General features: G+C 36.4%; 2 protein-coding genes across 4 annotated transcripts in view; both read right to left on the reverse strand.

Moving 5' to 3' along the window:
- DENND4C (DENN domain containing 4C) overlaps nucleotides 1-20830 on the reverse strand; it is a 158375-nt gene that overhangs the window by 8673 nt on the left and 128872 nt on the right. For all 3 annotated transcript variants that reach the window (XM_077148071.1, XM_077148069.1, XM_077148070.1), the window contains 4 exons: nucleotides 9172-9354; nucleotides 8142-8337; nucleotides 6234-6479; nucleotides 5040-5157 (listed from right to left, as the gene is read on the reverse strand). In XM_077148071.1, coding sequence (XP_077004186.1) covers nucleotides 5040-5157; nucleotides 6234-6479; nucleotides 8142-8337; nucleotides 9172-9354 — 743 coding nt within the window. The remainder of the gene's footprint in view (nucleotides 1-5039; nucleotides 5158-6233; nucleotides 6480-8141; nucleotides 8338-9171; nucleotides 9355-20830) is intronic.
- On the reverse strand, nucleotides 10841-20830 carry PDF (peptide deformylase, mitochondrial). The gene is given in 2 exon segments (XM_077148073.1): nucleotides 10841-17131; nucleotides 17134-20830. Coding segments are annotated over 2 exon segments (732 nt in total). The 5' UTR covers nucleotides 17540-20830; the 3' UTR covers nucleotides 10841-16805.

Raw genomic sequence — 20830 nt, forward strand, 5'->3', positions numbered from 1 at the left:
AAATAGTTTTCCACTGTAGCTGCACCATTTTACGTTTCCACCAACAATGCATAAGGATCCCTATTTCTCTGCATCCTGGAGAGCATTTGTTATTTTCCAACTTTTAAATAAAAGCCATTCTAGTGGGTATAAAGTGGTATCTCATTGTTGTTCTGATTTGCATTTCCCTATTGGCCTAATGATGTTGAGCATCTTTTCATGTGCTTATTGCCCACATGCATATCTTCTATGGAGAAATGTGTACTTAAGTTGTTTGTCCATTTTTTCATTGCATTGTCTTTTTGTTGTTGAGTTGTAGGAATTCATTACATATTCTACATCTTAAACCCTTATCAGATAAATGGTGTCCAAATATTTTCTACCATTCTGTTGGCTGTCTTTTTACTTTCTTGACAATGTCCCTAGATATACAAGTTGTTAATTTTGATGAAGTCCAATATATCTATTTTTGTTGTTGTTGTTTGTGCTTTCACTGTTAAGTCTAAGGAACCACTGTCTACTACAAGGTCCTGAAGATATTTCTTTATGGTATTTTCTAATTTTAATAGTTGTAGTTCTTATGAATTAGGTTGTTTATCAATTTTAGTTAATTTTTGCCTATGGTGTTAGCTAGGGGTCTACTTTCATTCTTTTGCATGTGGATATAGCTTTAACAGTGGATATAGTAACCTACCATCAGTCTGAGTTTGCATGTTCCAGCTACTTCTCTCAAGATAGATAAACTATCTGTCCTGTGCTATGACATTTCACTCAATGTTGAAAATACTTTTCTTTCCCTATTGAGTGAACTTGACTCCCTCATCAAAAACCAAGTGGCCAGAGATGTATGAGTTTATTTCTGAACTCAATTTTATTCCATGGTGTATATATCTGTCCTTGTGCTAGCAGTACACATTTGAACTACTTAAGGTTTGTAATAAACAGGATTTGAAATTGTGAATTATGAGTCCTCCAACTCTACTCTTTTTTTTTTTCAAGAATGTTTTGTCCATTTGAGGTCTTTGGCTTTTCCATGTGAATTTGATGGCTAGCTTTTTCATTTCTGTGAAAACTTTTGGAATTTTTGACTGGTATTGTTTTAAATCTGTATATTGCTTTGAGTATTATTACATTGTAACTATATTAACGCTTTTAATCCATGAGCACAGGCTATTTTTTCATTCATTTAGGTCTTTTTACATTTCTTTTAGTAATGACTTATAATCATCTCTACAGAAGGCCTTTACATTCTTGGTTAATTTAATCCTAGCTATTTGATTCTTTTAGTTGATACTGTAAATGGAAATATTTTCAGATTTTCATTGCTGGTTATAGAAACACAACTGATTTTTGTGATGTTACTTTTGTACTCTACCACTTTGCTGAATTCAGTTATTATTTATAATAGCTTTGTTGTAGATTTTTCAGGACCTTCTATATATAGGATCATGATATCTACAAATAGGGAAAGTTTTACTTCTTTCCAAATTGAATGTCTTTTATTTCTTTTTCTTGACTAATTATTCCGGCTAGAACTTCTAATACAATGTTGAATAGCAGTGGTAACAGGGGAAATCCTTGCTTATTTCTGATTTTAGTGGGAAAATATTCTTTCACCATTGATGCATGATGTTAGCTGTGGGATTTTCATTTATGCCCTTTATAATGTTATGGAAAGTTCCTTCTAATTCTAGTTTTCTGAGTGTTTTTTATCAAGAAAGGGGGCTGGATTTTGCCACATGCCTTTTTTGTGTCAATGAGATGATCATGCAGTTTCTTCCCCCTTCATTCTCTTAATGTGGTATATTACATTAACTGATTTTGTTATGTTGAACCATCCTTGCCTGGGACAAATCCACAAATTCTTTTAACGTGCTATTGGATTTGGTTTGCTGGCATTTTGTTGAGGATTTTTGTATCTATGTTCATAAGAGATATTGGTTAGTAATTTTCTTTTCTTGTGGTATCTTTATCTGACTTTCATATTAGGGGGTTGATGACCGCGTAGAATGAGTAAAGTAACGTTCCCTTCTCTGATTTTCTGGAAGAATGTGAGCAGGACTGGTGTTAATTCTTCTGGGAATGTTTGGTAAAACTCACCAGTGAAGCTAACTGGTCCTGGATTTTTCTTTGTTGGGAGGTTTTTAATTACTGATTCAATCTCTTGTTATTGGTCTTCTGAGGTCTTCTATATCTTCCTGAATCAGTATAGATAGTTTGTGTCTCTAGGAATTTTTATCCATTTCATCCAGGTTTCCTAATTTGTTGACATATGACTGTCCATATTATCTTCTTATAATCCTTTTTATTTCTGTGTAGTTGGTAGTGACATCCTCCCTTTCATTTTGGATTCTAATTACTTGCTTCATCTCTTGTCAGTCTAGCTAAAGGTTTGTTGATTTTATCGATCTTTTCAGAAAACCAACTTTGGTTTCATTGAATTCTTCTTTGTTTTTCTATTTTCTATTTTGTGTATCTCACTCTAAAAGTTATTTCCTTCCTTCTTATTTTGGGTTTCGTTTACTCTTCCTTTCTAGTCCCTCTGGGTGTGAGGTTAGGTTACTGATTTGACAGAGTTTTTCTCTTTTAATGTAAGCATTTAGAGGTATAAATTTCCCTCACAATGGCCTTTGCTGTACTCCATATGTTTTGGTATGCTGTATTCTTGAAGGTTGCATTCATCTTAAGATTTAAAAAAGCATTTCCCTGTGATTCCTTCTTTAACCCATTGGTTGGTTAAGAGTCTATTGTTTAATTTTCTCATATTTGTGAATTCTCCAGTTCTCCCTGTTACCCATTTTCAAGCTTCATTCCATTGTCACTGAAGAAACACTGTGATTTCAATCTTCTGAAAATGTACTGGGGGCGGGCCACAGTGGCTCAGCAGGCAGAATTCTTGCCTGTCATGCCAGACACCTGGGTTCGATTCCCGGTGCCTGCCCAAGCCAAAAAAAAAAAAAAAAAAAATTTACTGGGACTTGTTTTGTAACCTAACATATGATACCTTACAGAATGACCTATATATACTCGAGTTAAATGCGTATTCTGCTGTTGTTGGAAGAAGTGTTCTGTATATATCGGCTAAATATAGTTTATAGTATTGTTCAAGTCTTCTATTTTCTTACTGATCTGTCTAGAAATTCTACGCATTATTGAAAGGGGTGTACTGAAATCTCCAACTATTAATATAGAACCATCTATTTCTCCCTTCAAATCTGTTAATGTTGCTTCATATATTTTGGGGCTCTGCTGTTAGGTGCATATATATTTATAACAGTTTTGTCTTCTTGATGAGTTGATTCTTTTATCACTATATAGTTTCCTTTTTAATCCTTTATAATGATTTTTGACTTAAGATGTTGCTTTAATTTGCTAATGTTGCCAGAATGCAATACATCAGAGATGGACTGGCTTTTATAAAGAATATTTCTTTAGTTACAAATTTACTCATTTGGGAAGGCACACAGAGATGTCCGCTGGCCCTCTCTCTCTCTCTCGACTTCTGGGTTCAAACAGCTTTCTCTGGGGTGTGCCCTTTCTGTATATCCAGACGTCTGGTTCTGAACTGCCTCTTAGCTATTCTCTTTTGACTCCTCCTTTTAAGCCTCATTGACTGAGGAAGGCACTCTCCTTAGCAAACTGCAGACATAAGCAGCCATAGGTGAATTTCACATGCTGGGGACTGAAGTCCATGGAAACAGAAAAATTGGGCACCATCACCTGGACAAGTTGCTATCTGAACATAACTACTACAAGTGTATTTCATTTAATATTGATGTGGCCATTTAGTTTCCTTTTTCATCACTTATAACAATTTTTGATTTAGAGTATATTTCATCTGATATTAATATGGCCACCACAGCTCTCGTTTGGTTACTATTTGTATGAAACATTTTTTTGTTTTCCCCATCCTTTCATTTGGAACCTGTTTCTTTGAATTTAAGGTCTCCTATAAACAAGAGCTGGGTCATGTGCTTTTATCCATTCTGCCAATCCCTGCTTTTTTACTGAGAGTTTAATCCATTTACATTTAAAATAACTATGATAATGTAGGACTTTCTTCTGCCATTTTGCTATTTGGTTTCTGTAACCCTAATTCTTCCATTACTAACCTACTTTCGTATTTATTTGATATTGTTAAGTGAACCATTTTGAGTCCCTTCTCATAGCCTTCTATGTATATTTTTCATATATTTTCTTTGTGATTATCATAAGGCTTAATTTTAAAGTCCTAAATCTATGTATGACAATCTCATTTGATTTATTACCAACTTAATGTCAATCATTTGATTTATTACCAACTTAATGTCAATAGAACATAGAAAATATATTCTTATGCCCTTCCATCTCCATATCCATACGTTGTTCTTGTCACAAATTACATCTTTATACATTGTATGTCAAAAACCAAAGATCTATCATCACTTTTATGCATTGTGACTGAGCATTTTTCATATGCTTTAGGCATATGATGTGCCTACTATTACCATGTACTCACTTATGTACTGAGTTATTTTGTTTTTCTGATTGATTCACAGGGTTCTGAATACACAGATAACCTTTAGTCCACTTATAACAACAGATGTTAAATATAAAAGACTAAAAATGAAACCAGAATTTTTGAAACCAGTCAGTATACATCAATATAATTGAAATGATCCTCTGCCAATACATCTAAGTACTTGTCCAGTATATAGAATTTATGCTCAGAATATCCAACCTAATTGGTATTTGACAAAAAAAAAAAATCACACAAAAAAACTACTTCTCAATTCATCTGAGACCTGATGTTAATGGGGTCTGTATAATAGCAAATCAATTTGAACTCAAATGAAAGAAGAGATACCAAAACAATGAAAAATTGAAAAATACAGCAAAATAATTTGTTTCTCTCATCTATTTCTATTTCTTTTCAGTTGTCCATTTTTCTTTATTGCTCAATAATATTCTACTGTATAGATGGATGTACCACAATTTACTTATCTATTTACTTTGTGAATGGTTGCTTTTTTGTTTTTTCCAGTTTGGGGATGTTATGTCTTTAATTCTATTTTACTTACTAAGATTCCTCCATGAAATATACAGAGGTTCTCCTGGTTCCTGATGAAGGTTGATATTATCCCATAACAGCTGTATATATACAAGTTTGCTATCCTGAGACAGAGATGATAAAGGAAGCTAAAAAAGATTAATAAAAAGTATTAATATCCTAAGCATAGTTATTATCAGTGGATCTAGCAAAGCTTGATGTGATATAAAAGAGGTGAGTAGACCTAAATTTTGTTTTGGTTTTTTTCTAAATTCTGTTTTATGATAAAACACTATTATTTTCTGAGGTATAGGTTTCTCATTCTGACTTTCAAGGATTAGAATGGCAACTAACTGGTATAATAGCTATATGAAAGATTAATCTCCATTACAACAAACTTCAAGGTAAGAGAAAGAGCAATATTTTCTACTGCCTTACCAGATGATTTTGTTGTATTGGTTACCACTTAAAATAAATATTTCAAACTAGTTCATAATACTTTAAGAAAAGATTTTGTTGTGCCTTTGGTGTATGTATGATGTGTGAGGTGTTTCTCAATATTCAATATTATAAAATAATGGAACTCTAGGAGCTCACTCTCTCCAAAGAAATCATGGACGCCAGTACAAGCAGAGTAGGGACTTGTGAGTCAGATTCTGATCCTGGCTTTCCACCACTTACTAGGTATGTCACCTTGCAGAAATGGCTTTTAAATATCATCATCTGAGAAATATGGATAGTATGAGTCCTTTCAAATAAGGCTGTTCTGAGAATTTAGGCTGGGAATATGATTGTTCAGAAAAAGACATCTTTTCTAGCCAGCCTTTTGGTCAGATATGACCATATATCTAAACTGGGGCCAAATGGATATATATGGAAATATTACATTTAACTTCCAAGAGTTTTCCCTAGAGAAGAAAGACATATGCTTCTCTATTCATTTTTCTCCTTACAGCTAGATGGACTGTGGATGTGACAGCTTGAATCTACAGCCAGTCATCCTAAACCATGAGCAAAACTTAGAAATGGAGGTCTTGCACAGCTGAGCAAAAAGACAAGCATCTCGGGTTCACAAAACTGTATCATTTCCAGAACACCTACCCACATTTTAAGTAAGAGAGCAATAAAACTGTGTTGGTTAACCAACTGTTGTTATACACGTTCCCTTACTTGAAGTAAGTTAACTCATGCAAATGCAGTGCAAGTATAGAAATTGGTACCCTACCTGTACACCTTCATTACAATGTTCGGATGTGAGGATAAGTCCTGGCAAGTTACTAGGAAGGTCCAAACGTCTGAAATACCAAACAAGGTTCCAGAAAATGATTGGATGTTGATTGATAAAAGAGGACGTGTGAATCACCTGATCACCTTCATTTTCTAGCAGAGATTCCAGTTCTTTTCGAAGCACTAGAGGACTCAAATAAGGCACAGAAACAGGGGGAGGATTTGGCCTTTTCCCTAATGGATCCTTAAAAAGAGAAAAATAAGTGAATATAATCTATTAAATCTGTATGTTTAAGAGTATTTTTCAATTAGATTATGCTTTTCTATTTGTTCTTTCAAAATCAGTCATTTCAAGGCCATTGCTACATACAGAACACTCTGATGGAAACCTAAAAAAAAAAATTGCCTAAATAACCTTAAATAGCTTTTACACGGCTACAATAGAAAATTAATAATTCATATTTCAACAGACCCTGTAAAACAGAGTTTCTCTATCATGCTGATAAAGAGCAATGCCCATATATGATCAACTTTTCATTTGCAAAGTTTTATAAGAAATATTTGCAATTAAGATGTTTTACAGTAATGACACCAAAAGATGTGTGACCCTATTTTCCTCCTACAACTCTAAACCCAGATGAGGCAAATTTTTTTGTGCTCATGTCCTTTGTTGACTCCTTAAAAAATTATACCCAACCCTTTTATACATTTGATGGCAACAAAAACTGAATTAAGAACATGGTTTTATAATTGTGAATTTATTACTGTGAAATCTTATAATCACAATAAGATGTTTATGATTAACTCAGTATCAATGAGTACCCTATTAGTACCCATACTGTGGTCTTCAAATACCATCTCCCTCTAAATGAAGGAGGGTTTCTTAGGGGAATGGCTGATTTGTGGTCTGGAGAAGGATATATATATATATCTGTGAAAAAATATATATATAGCTGTGATAATGATAACAACAGCAATGAATATTTAAATCTGAGTTCATAATCATACCCCTCCAAAAAATTTAATTGATCACCTTGCAGAATGCTAGGTGTCTATGTTCCATACAATAAAGGAAAAAATGACAGAATTAGACAATCCATGTTATAGCTTCTAATGAATTTTTTGACTGGACATTAAGACATTAATAGCTACAAACATCACAAAGGTAGAGAGCCAGATACTTTTTCTCCTAGTAGAGGAATTTACCACCACCAATGAAAATATTTTGCAAAAATAAACAAATAAACCACAGAACAGAACAAAAATCTGAATCTGATCAAACTTCTGTACAGAAATACTAATTTACAGAGTTACAACCAGCAAAATCTGGATTGTAGGAGGCTCTAACATCTAAAAGACAAATGACCCAGTTTTAGCAACAAATAATTTGCATAGGGAAAAAAAAAAAGAGAGGGAATTTATAAATTTAAGAAGACCAACAGCTATACATAAACCTTATTTGATCCTGATTCAAAGTATAAAACACACACACATTTGACATTTCTGAAATTAGAAATCTGAACAAAGACAGAATAACTTTATTGTTTGTGATTATATTTTAAAAAGTCCTTATCTTTTGAAGATACATACTTAAACATTTATAAATGGCAAGTGAGATCTAAAATTTGCTTCAAAATAATATGGGGGGAAGGAGGAAGTGAATGGGGCATATATGAAAGAGAATTAGTCATAAGTTGAAAATAAATGAAGCTAGACAATGGGTCAAAGGGACTCATATTCTATAGCTTATTTTTGTATACACTTGAAAATTTCTATAATAAATTTTTTCTATAAATTGTTATCTATCACTTTTCATATGATTAAAATAAGTCTACTATGGAAGGATTATATACTATTCAAGTAAATACTTACATGAATACTGTTTAATTATAATGTTGTTACATACCACAACTTCCTGCAAACTGTTTGGAAGACTAACTGTTGAAATGCCATGAAATGGTCGCTGGGAGAAGTCAACATTTTGCAAGGGGCCTCCAACACTGTGACTCCGAATCAAAGATACACTTCGTTTTGATAAACTATTAGGCACAGATGAAATTTTCATAGTTTGGACATCTCCACTGGCTTTCTGTAGTTCATCACTTGAAAAAATAATCAAGAAAATATAATAATCAAGAAGAAACACTTGTTTTTGTCCTGGGGGAAATAAAAACCCAACCTAAATCTGTAGAGTTAAGAGTTAAGGTATCATCTTCTACAACGAAACTTAGGGCTACTAAACATATCTGACAGGAGTCAATACTGCCTTATAAGAATGAAATTCCCTTCAAGTATTTTTGTAAAACTGAAGAGAAAAACAGGATTAAGTGGATGAATGGTGAGCAGTGGGAAGAACACCTATTTTTAAAAGATAAAGTGTCCATTTAGCTACTTTATTCAAAACATGATTTCATCTTTATTAAACAAAAAGAAAGAAGCATACTGCATGCAAATTACAATTTTAAATTCACTATCAAGTATTTCATCTCACCAGGCCTAAGGATGGAGACCATATCTTAGTTATTTCTTAAATTTTTAGTGTTCAGCATAATGCTTAGCACACACAGACTCTCAATAAATGTTTGATTTGATCAATATTAAAGAGTAAGACTTTACTTCACAGTAAAGAGAACATGTCTCCTCTGGAAACTGGCAATAACTACACTGAAGGGGAAAATATTTTTTAGTGTTGAGAAGTTCATTTCATAAAAGACCAATATAAAGTATCCAAGTTATATTTCAAAAATAGTTTATCATCAGATTCATTCATTAGATATTTAAATACCATGTATGGTGCATGTGGTAGTAAAAAAAATAAAGATTAAATTTTTTAAAATGCCAAAACTTATGCCTATATGAGTTAGGCTGTCCTTAGAGACAGAATTTTTATACAGGTACTCAATTTATTATAAAGAGTTTTCTGTATCCCATGGTACCTTGATTCAACTGCAGAGATAGTTTCTTCAGTTATTGTTTGGTTATGTTTTGGGAAATCCATAAAGTTGATCAAGTCTGTTTCTGCTGAACAGGATACAGATTTGTGTTCCGGGGGTTCAGGTACCAATGGAATGTTGCCACTTTGTAAACTGTCACCAGAGGTGCTTGGTTTCAGGAAAAAGCTAAATATGGAGTAGTCAAAAAAAGAGCCAAGATACCTTTAAATGTCATCATATTTAGAAATATTCTATAAAACAGTCATCAGTGAGTCATACAATCCATAACAGGAAATACTATTTCAAACACACACAGTCCTGTTCATCTGCTTTCCTTCTTGTCCTAAACTTCTCAAAAGATCTAAAGGAGGACATTCAAGTTCAGTATAAGATACCTTTGGTTTATGAGAACCATGAAAGAAAGCTATAAAGGAAGAGGAGAGACAGAATAATTTTATTAATTTCTCAAGTTTTTTTTTTTAAAGAAAGAGTAGCAGAAGCATTTTCAAATGCATGAACCTGTAAATGTTCATAATATCTTTTCCCCTCCTTATAAACCTCCATTTTTCACCAGTCATTTCTGCTCTCCCCTGCTTATTATTGTGTTTTCATCTTATCTCTCACTCTCTCTCTCTGGGTAAGGGAAAGGACTTGCAAGGGATATGAGAAAACATTCTGAGGTAATGGTAATTTTGTATCTTGGTTTGTATGCATTAACTCTCCCAAAAGTCAATTAAGATTTGTACATTTCACAGTATATAAATTTTGCCTCAAAAGAAAAAAAATAATAAAAATAAAAAAATATGGATATCTAATTAATGATATACATGCTGAAGTGTCTGAGGAGAAATGTACTGATGTTTACAGCTTTTTTTATTACTTTTTATATGTGTACATTATTTAGCACATGCAAAGCACTATGTGCTATATATTTATATATTTAAAAATTTTTATTCTAGTACCATACATACAGCCTAAACATTTCCCTTTTAACAACATTCAGATATGGATTTCAGTGCCATTATTTACATTCACATTGCTGTGCTACCATGAACCACCACCCATCACCAAAACATTTCCATGGTTTGTAACTTTTTTTTTTTTTTCACATGGGCAGGCACCGGGAATGGAACCCAGGTCTCTGGCATGGCAGGCGAAAACTCTGCCACTCAGCCACCATGGCCCGCCCTGTAACTTACTTTTAAATGGATCAAGAAATAAGATGAACTAATGGATGCGGGGAGGGAAACACACATGATAAAGCAAGTAAAGAAAATTAATTGTATGATATAGGAGTATTTGAGTGTTCACTGTAAAAATCTTTATTTAAGCCTTGATGTAAGTTTTAAAATTTCAATAGGGAGGAAAAATCAATAATACTCCTCTATACACAATAACTTGAACATACTTAACTCAACAAAAAACATACAAGAATTATAAAGAATAATTTAAAACTCAGAGAAGAGGCTCTGAAAACAATATGTACCATACGAATAGATATGACAATAATACTGAAAAACTCAAGTTTCTCCAATAATCCATTTATCTATAAATTTACTGTAACCCCAATGAAAATTACAGCTGGATTTTTGAAGAATTAAAACTGATTGTAAAATCTTCTGTGGAAGAATAAGCGTCAAAGAACAATTGGCCATTATAAGCAAAAAAAAAAAAAAAAAAAAAAGTCCAAGAGGGGAAACTTACTACCAGCAACCACACAAAGACAAAGCATGAAAACAATGTAATAGTGACAGGAACACTGAGAACGAGACAGGTATATGTGGAATCCTGATACACAATAAAGGTGATGCACGTATCAATGGGGGAAAATAAAACAGGATACATTTCATAGATGATATTGGGAAGACTTGTTTATTATATGGAGAAAAATAAAGCTGGATCCCTAATATCATATACACAAGGCTGGTAAATTCCAGATAGTTTAAACATCTAAACATGAAAAATAAAATATAAAGGTAGAATATTCAGGAGAAAAGTTTCATATGGTAAGGATGAGGAACAACTTTAAAAAAAAAAAAACCATAACTCCCGAAGCACAATACATAGAGTGGAAAAGTTAGTGAACGAGGACATCAAAATTAATGATTTATCCTGTTATTCTCACAAGCAGTGGGAACAACCAATAGGCTGAACCCTCAAACTTGGGGTCTGTTCATAAGAAACTTATCCCTGCAAAGGACAGACGAAGCCTACTTAGGCCTAAGAGTCACCCCCAAAGAACCTCTTTTGTTACTCAGATGTGGCCTCTCTCTCTCAGCCAACATGACAAGCAAACTCATTGCCCTCCCCCTCTCTACGTGGGACATGACTCCCAGGTGTGTAAATCTGACTTCCAGGTGTGTAAACCTTTCTGGCCACATGGGACAGAAATCCTAGAATGAGCTGGGACTCAGCATCAAGGGATTGAGTTAACCTTCTCGACCAAAAGGGGGAAGAAAGAAATGTGACAAAATAAAGTGTCGAACTTCCAGGTCAAGATGGCGGCTTAACAACATGCGCGTTTTAGTTCGTACTCCAGAACAACTACTAAATAACCAGAAACAGTACAGAACAGCTCCTGGGGCCACGTCAGTGACCAGACACACAGCGTACCCGTCTGGACCAGCTGGACCGGCTGCAAGCACCCCCCAAATCGTGAGTTTCCAAAGCTGTGGCGGCCAGTGCCCCTCCCCCACAGGCCGCTTCCCAGAGGGGAAAGGAAAGGACTTTACTAGCAGCAGAGACTGGGCACAATCAAACGCCAATTGTGGAACTAATTAACAAATTCTGACTACTAAAAATAGGCCCCCAGCTTAGCTGAACCTGATCAAAGCAGAGGTTGCTCATTTTTGTCCCGGCGTCCAGGGGGCAGCACTGACAGAAAAAGGGGGAAAAAAAAAAAAGAAGGAAACAGAGGTTTTTGTGGCTGTGTATATACAAAGCCTTGACTGCCTCTGGATACAGTGGCAGGCCTTTTCAGGCTGCAAATGCCCCAGGCATAGGCAGAAGTGAGCTCTTTTGGGGGCTTGTCTGGAGCCTGTGCCTTCCCCAGGGGAGGGGTGAAGCTCAACTCAGGTGGAATCCCTCCCACAAGGAGTTCAGACACCAGGGCTTGGTAATTTGAAGCCATTAAAACCAGCCTACAACCTCTCCTCTGTCTCCACCATGCCCCCAGCAGGGAGAGTCTGCCAAAGTTAAAGGTACCGCAACATCTTATGGTGGTGGGACCTGCAGTCAGACAAGCGCCACACACAGGGCAGGATAAGAAAAACAGAGTCCAGAGACTTCACAGGAAAGTCTTTCAACCTGCTGGGTCTCACCCTCAGGGAAAACCGCAGGTGACTCTTTCCTCCTGATAGGAGGCCAGTTTGGTCCGGGAAAATCTGGCTGGGGTCTATAATATCTAAGGAGATCCTCCTAAGTGTTGTGTGTGTGTGTTGGGGGTGGGGGAAGGCACTACACAAGCAGGGCAAGAAACAAGAAAACAAGAACTGAAAAATTCTCCTCTGTTAAACGAAACTTAAGCTAAAGGTTCAGATAAAGCTGAACGGAATGTCAAAGTACAGATAGACAACAAATTCATACAGCAAGAAAACCCTAGATAAAAGAAGTGAAAGCAATTTCCAGAATAAACTAATTAAGGTAATTAAATGCCTAGACGCCAGAAAAAATAACAAATCACACTAGGAAAATTGTAGATATGGCCCAGTTAAAGGAACAAACCAAAAATTCAAATGACATACAGGAGCTAAAGCAATTAATTCAGAATGTACGAACAGACGTGGAAAACCTCATCAAAAACCAAATCAATTAATTGAGGGAGGATATAAAGAAGGCAAGGAAAGAACAAAAAGAAGAAACTGAAAGTCTGAAAAAACAAATCACAGAACTTATGGGAATGAAAGACACAGTAGAAGAGATGAAAAAACAATGGAAACCTACAATGGTAGATTTCGAGAGACAGAACATAGGATTTCAAAACTGGAGGATGGAACATCTGAAATCCGACAAGAAACAGAAACTATAGGGAAAAAAATGGAAAAATATGAGCAGGGACTCAAGAGAATTGAAAGACAATATGAAGCGAACGAATATACGTGTTGTGGGTGTCCCAGAAGGAGAAGAGAAGGGAAAAGGAGGAGAAAAACTAATGGAGGAAATTAACACTGAAAATTTCCCAACTCTTATGAAAGACTTCAAACTACAGATCCAAGAAGTGCATTGTACCCCAAAGAGAATAGATTCAAATAGACATACTCCAAGATGTTTAATAAGCAGAATGTCAGAGATCAAAGAGAAAGAGAGGATCTTGAAAGCAGCAAGAGAAAAGCAATCCATCACATACAAGGGAAACCCAATAAGACTATGTGCAGATCTCTCAGCAGAAACCATGGAGGCGAGAAGACAGTGGGATAGTATATTTAAATTATTAAAAGACAAAAACTGCCAACTAAGAATTCTATATCCAGGAAAACTGTCCTTCAAAAATGAGGGAGAAATTAAAACACTTTCAGACAAAAAATCACTGAGAGAATTTGTGACCAAGAGACCAGCACTGCAAGAAATACTAAAGGGAACACCAGAGACAGATAGGAAGACAGAAGAGAGAGGTGTGGAGAAGAGTGTAGAAAGGAAGACTATGAGTAAAGGTAAAAAGAAGGAAAATTAGATATGACATAAAATCCAGAAGGCAAAATAGTAGAAGAAAGTACTACCCAGGCAGTAATAACACTGAATGTTAATGGATTAAACTCTCCAATCAAAAGACAGTCTGGCAGAATGAATTAAAAAACAGGACCCATCTATCTGCTGTCTCTACTCAAAGGACACGAGGCCAAGGACACAAATGGACATTTACACACCAATGTTTATAGCAGCATTATTAACAATTACCAAGAGATGGAAACAGCCAAAATGTCCATCAACAGACAGTTGACTAAACAAACTGTGACATTTACATAAGATGGAATATTATGCAGCTGTAAGACAATAAAGTTATGAAGTATGTAACAACATGAATGGACCTTAAGGACACTATGCTGAGTGTGATTAGCCAGAAACAAAAGGACAAATACTGTATGGTCTCACTGATATAAACTGACATTAGTGAATAAACTTGGAATATTTCCTTGGTAACAGAGACCATCAGGAGATAAAAATAGGATGAGATATTGGGTAATTGGAGCTGAAGGGATACAGATTGTGCAACAGGACTGAATATAAAAACTCAGAAATGGAGAGCACAATACTACCTAACTGTAATGTAATTATGTTAAAACACTGAATGAAGCTGCATGTGAGAATGGCAGAGGGAGGAGGGCAGGGGACATAAATGAGATCAGAAAGAAAGATAGATGGTAAAGATCAAGATGATATAATCTAGGAACGCCTAGAGTGTATAATAATAGTGAAATGTACAATGTACAAATTTTAAAAATGTTTTTGCATGAGGAAGAACAAAAGAATGTCATTATTGCAGGGTGATGAAAATAGGTGGGAATTACTTTAAAATGTCACCTTATGTGTGAGACTAAAGCAAAAAATGTTTGTTACAAAATTTATATTTTGACTAGAGCATTTCCTAATATAACTCATGTAGATAGTTTGATTGAATGTCATAAGTACTTGGAATCTCAGGAAGGACATGAGATTTTGTTGGTTTGTCCAGAGTGATGCCCCGATGAATCCCAGAGTGATTTGATCAATGACTGGAAAAGTATTTGCAAGCCCCCTTCAGGGAATGGTGAGAGCGGGGAGAAATTCAATTTCCCCAAGTTGAATTCTTGATATTCTCGCAAGCAGTGTGGACAACCAAAGCTATAGGCTGAGCCCCCAGTCTTGGGGCTTGTTCATATGAAACTTAACCCCACAAAGGATAGGTCAAGACTACTTAAAATTTAGGCCTAAGAGTCACCCCCAAGAGAACCTCTTTTGTTGCTCAGATGTGGCCTCTCTCTCCAGCCAACATGACGAGCAGTCTCACCACCCTCCCCCTCTCCGCGTGGGACATGACTCCCAGGGATGTGGACCTTCCTGGCAATGTGGGACAGAGATCCTGGAATGAGCTGAGACTCAGCATCAAGGGACTGAGAAAAACCCTGGAATGAGCTGAGAATTAACATCAAGGGATTGAGAGAACCTTCTCGACCAAAGGGGGAAGAGTGAAATGAGACTAAGTGTCAATGGCTGAGATTCCAAACAGAGTTGCGAGGTTATCCTGGAGGTTATTCTTACGCATTAAGTAGAGATCACCTTGTAGTTCAAGATGTAGCAGAGAGGCTGGAGGGAACTGCCTGAAAATGTAGAGCTGTGTTCCAGTAGCCATGTTTCTTGACGATGATTGAACAATGATATAGCTTTCACAATGAGACTCTGTGAATGTGAAAAACTTGTGTCTTATGCTCCTTTTAGCTACTGTATCAACAGAAGAGTAGAACATATGGAATAAAAATAAATAATAGGGGGAACAAATGTTAACATAAATTTAGTTTGAAATGCTAGTGGTAAATGAAAGCGAGGGGTAAGGGGTATGGTATGTATAATCTTTTTTTTTCTCTGTTATCGTTTTATTTCTTTTTCTGTTGTCTTTTTATTTCTTTTTCTAAATCGATGCAAATGTTCTAAGAAGTGATGAATATGCAACTATGTGATGATATTAAGAATTACTGATTGTATATGTAGAATGGAATGATATCTTAATGTTTTGTTAATTTTTCTTTAATTAATAAAAAAAAGTTTTAAAAAAAGTGTCAATGGCTGAGAGATTACAAACAGAGTCAAGAGGTTATCCTGGAGGTTATTCTTTTTTTTTTTTTTCTTGAACATAATGGTAATTTATTTTTCCTAACAAGTGTGGTGATCAGAAAGCACAAGTTCTGTTTGCCGTTTCTGCTTGCTTACAACTAAGGGAGAGGTTCACTGCTCCCTCTCAACTATCACCCCCTCTCCAAACCCTGCTCCATTGCCTCCACCCAGTGAATGAGCCAAGTACCAGATGCTCAAGAGATATGAGCAGAAAAATCTTCCTGAAGTCTGTAAAAAGTAGAAAGCAAAAGATGGAGACTTCAACTATACCTGAACCTGTTAAACTGTGTAAGTACTTATTTACATGAGTATTGTCATTAAATACTTCTTGAACTGGGGTCACTGTATCCTGTGTTTTACTTCCACAAGCAAACTGGTGTCCTAGGCAAACCAAGGACTCTGCAGGTAATACATATGCACACGAGTCCTTTGTAAGAATTAGAATCCAGTGAAGATGGTCAATCACAACCTTACCTGCCTCTTTAAACAAGCATTTCCACCAGATATTTTGTCAAATCTTGGCTCTGGGAATAGATTATACATAGGTCTTATGAAATAATTCTACTGAGAATGGTTATTTGTTCACCCCAGTGATCTCCACGCAAAATTGTTAGGAAATGCTCCTTGGAGTAGGGAGGTGGGGGTATTTTTCTTCTCAAGCTGAGGGCAATATTTTGTCCATAGCTGATTTCAGGGCAAACATTTCTCACATCTTCATACAACTGGGTTTGGCAGCTTTGGCAGTACATTGTTTTTTATTAGATTCAAGTTATGTAATGTGCCTGGCTCAAAGACACTGTGTGTGTGTTCTGGTCAGAAGCAGCAGGAAAGCTTTAGTCATTCACCTCCGTCCAGTAGATGTTTGTAAACGTCCTGCTGTCCATTTTGTCAATGAACAAGCAGCCCTGCAAGTGGTCCATCTCATGCTGGATTATACGGGCTGCCCACCCACTTGCCTGCCACACGGCCGGCTCTCCTCTTGGGTCCAGCCCTGAGGTCTGTACGGCCTGGAAGCGAGGCACGCAGGCCAGGAATTCGGCAACGCTCTCGCAGCCCTCCGGGAAGGTGACCATGCGGCTGTCCAGCACCCGCAGGCTGGGGTTCAAAAATACGCGAAGAGGGAAGGGCTCCCTCTGTGGGATGTCGCGCATGCGCGGTAAAGTGCCTCGGGGAATTCCAGGGCCAGCACCTAAAGTGGCACCCCGAGCTGCGGCGCGCTCAGTCCCACACAGTGACGGCGCCACATCACCTGCACCAGCCGCTGCAGCTCAGGGTCCGACAGCTGCGTCGGCTCTATCCGAGCGGCCACGGTCCGCAGCGCCGGATCCCCCACTTGGCACACGCGCGTGTACGGCGGCTGTGGCGGTCCCCTCACCAGACGTCTCACGTAGCGCCAGTAGGAGCGCGGGCATGCAGGGCCCTCGAGGCCGGCCGGGGCAAGAGTGGAACTGCAGGCCCGGGTGTCGGGAGCCATCCTACACCCTCCCCATGACAGGTCTGGCCCCATGCAATGCCGTACCCGCGTCCACAGGGTTGCCCGCAGCAGCCTACACCCCCATCGGTCCATTGCAAACCCTGAGCAAGACTCCGGTGGCCTCGTACTCCCTGGAGGTTATTCTTACACATTATAGAGACATCCCCTTGTTAGTCAAGATGTAGTGGAGAGGTTAGAGGGAAATGCCTGAAAATGTAGAGCTGTGTTCCAGTAACCACGTTTCTTGAAGATGATTATATAATGATAAAGCTTTCACAATGTGACTGTGTTTGAAAAACTTGTGTATGATGCTCTTTGAACTACCTTATGGACAGATGAGTAAAACATATGGATTAAAAATAAATAAATAATAGGGGGAACAAATATTAAAATAAATTTAGTAGACTGAAATGCTAGTTATCAATGAAAGGGAGTGGTAAGGGTTAAAGAAAAAATAGTGGAAACAAAGCTAAAACATATTGGGTAGATGGAAATACTAGCAGTCAATGAGAGGGAGGGGTAAAGGGTAGGGTATATATGAATTTTTTTTCTTTTTGTTTCTTTTTATGAATTGATGCAAATGTTCTAAGAAATGATCATGATAATGAATATACAGCTATGTGATGATATTATGAGTTACTGATTATATACCAAGAATGGAATGATCATAGGTAAGAATGTTCATGTTTGTATGTTATATTTAAAAAAATAATGATGATTTCTCCTCAACTAAGGACACTTGACAATATAGGAAATTAACATGGACATGTCTGGTACGAGGATAGCCATTATCTATACAAACAACCCAATAATCTCATTTTCAATATTTTTCTAAGAGAAAATTCTGAACAATTTTGGAAGTAGACATGTATAAGGATGTTCACTGTAGTGATTCTGCAGCTACAAAGAACTGAAAGCAATTGAAGTATCCAATGTTAAGCTAAGGTATAAGTACAAAGAATATTAACTTCAGGTAGGTGAAAAGGAATAAACTTGATGAACATATAATAGCTCATAAAGTTTAAGCAATAAAAAAAATGAGATTTTTCAGCACAATTCCAATTATATAAATTGAAAATAAACAATAATAAAAAATTACCCTCTATATTTTATAAAGATATATATTCAAGGATATATCATATACAGCAGTGTTAGTATCTCTGTTGAGTAAGGGAATGAGAGTGGGTAATGGGGAAGAGGTGGGTTTAAATAAAAGAGGGTCCGCACAAAGATTAATTATGATAATGTGTCAGAGGTTAAGAGTAGGAAAACCTCTCTGGTAAGAGATTATAATATAAACATAACACCTAAAAGCAGGCAATAATATAAAGTTCATTTGGTTCCATAAAACAAATAGAATGTTAAGTATAATTACTTAGGTGAGCAACAGATACCAAATTCTCAATTATTTAATGAATGATTTACTTACCTTGTGGATCATCTAGATCCCTCCCTTCCCTTTTTTTTTTCTTCTGGTAGACATAATTAAGGAAGGTTAAAAATAATGTCTAGTGAGATCAGCCAGAAACAGAAGGACAAATACTGTATGGTCTCACCGATATGAACTGACATTAGTGAATATACTTGGAGAATTTCATTGGTAACAGAGACCATCAGGAGATAGAAATAGGGTAGATATTGGGTAATTGGAGGTGAAAGGATACAGATTGTGCAACAGGACGATTGTAAAAACTCAGAAATGGATAGCACAATACTACCTACCTGTAATACAAATAATGTTAGAACACTGAATAAAGCTGAATGCGAGAATGACAGAGGGAAGAGGGCTGGGGGCACAAATGAAATCAGAAAGAAAGATAGATGATAAAGACTGAGATGGTATAATCTAGAAATGCCTAGAGTGTATAATGATAGTGACTAAATGTACAAATTCAAAAAATTTTTTGCATGAGGAAGAACAAAGGAATGTCATTACTGCAGGGTATTGAAAATAGATGGTAATTAATATTCAAAAATTTTAACTTATGTGTTCGATTACAGCTAAAAATGTTTATTTGGTACAAAATTTATACTTTGACTAGTGCATTTTCTAATATAACTTATGTGGACAGCTTAATTAAGCACCATAAGTACATGGAACCTTAAGTAAGGCATAAGATTTTATAGGTTTGTCCAGAGTGATGCCCCAATAAATCCCAGAGTGATCTGAACAGTTAGTAAAAAAGTATTTGCAAAGTCCCCTTCAGGGAATGTTGAGAACAGGGGGAAATTCAACTTCCCCAAGTTGAATTCTTGATATTCTCATAAGCAGTGGGGACAACCAAAGCAATAGGCTGAGTACCCAATCTTGGGGTTTGTTCATATGAAACTTAACCCCACAAAGAATAGGTCAATACTACTTAAAATGAGGCCTCAGAGTCACCCCCAAGAGAGCCTCTTTTGTTGCTCAGATGTGGCCTCTCGCTCTAGCCAGCACAACAGGCGCACTCACTGCCCTTCCCCTGTCTACGTGGGACATGACTCCCAGGGGTGTGGACCTTCCTGGCAACATGGGACAGAAATCCTAGAATGAGCTGAGACTCAGTATCAAGGGATTGAGAAAACCTCAACCAAAAGGGGGAAGAGTGAAATGAGACAAGATAAAGTATCAATGGCTGGGGAATTACGAACAGAGTCAAGGGATTATCCTGGAGGTTATTCTTATGCATTAAACAGATATCACCTTGTTAGTCAGGATGTAATGGAGAGGCTGGAGGGAACTGCCTGAGGATGTAGAGCTGTGTTTCAGTAGCCATGTTTCTTGAAAACGATTATATAATGATGTAGCTTTCCCAGTGTGACTGTGTTATTGTGGGGGCCTTGTGTCTGATGCTCCTTTTATCTACCTTGTCAGCAGACGAGTAAAACATATGGAATAGAGATGAATAATAGGGGGAGCAAATGTTAAAATAAACTTAGATTGAGGTGCTGGTGATTGGTGAGGGGGAGGGGTAAGGGGTTTGGTATGTATGAATTTTTTCTGTTGTCTTTTTACTTCTTTTTCTGAATGGATGCAAGTGTTCTCGGAAATGATCATGATGATGAATGTGCAACTATGTGATGTTGTGAATTACTGATTGTATATGTAGAACAGAATGATCAGAAGTTAAGAATGTGTTTGTTGTTAAATATTTTTTTTAATTTTAAAATAAAAAAATAATGTCTAAGAGTTTTGAATTATCATAAAACTTAGTTCTGAGAATTAATTACTACTGATAATTTTACATTAATTAAAATAGAAAAGTATAGTTTCCTACATTAACTAGTACTTTCTACTTAAATATCAAAGGTAAAGGAGAGAAAGAAAAGGAAAATACCAAGAACATTTCACTCTTCCCCCAAGATTCCTACTTTTTTTGCGGGCACCTACCTCTTAAGGGTGTT

This window comes from Tamandua tetradactyla, chromosome 2 (assembly GCF_023851605.1).
Source record: "Tamandua tetradactyla isolate mTamTet1 chromosome 2, mTamTet1.pri, whole genome shotgun sequence".
Lineage (NCBI taxonomy): Eukaryota > Metazoa > Chordata > Mammalia > Pilosa > Myrmecophagidae > Tamandua > Tamandua tetradactyla.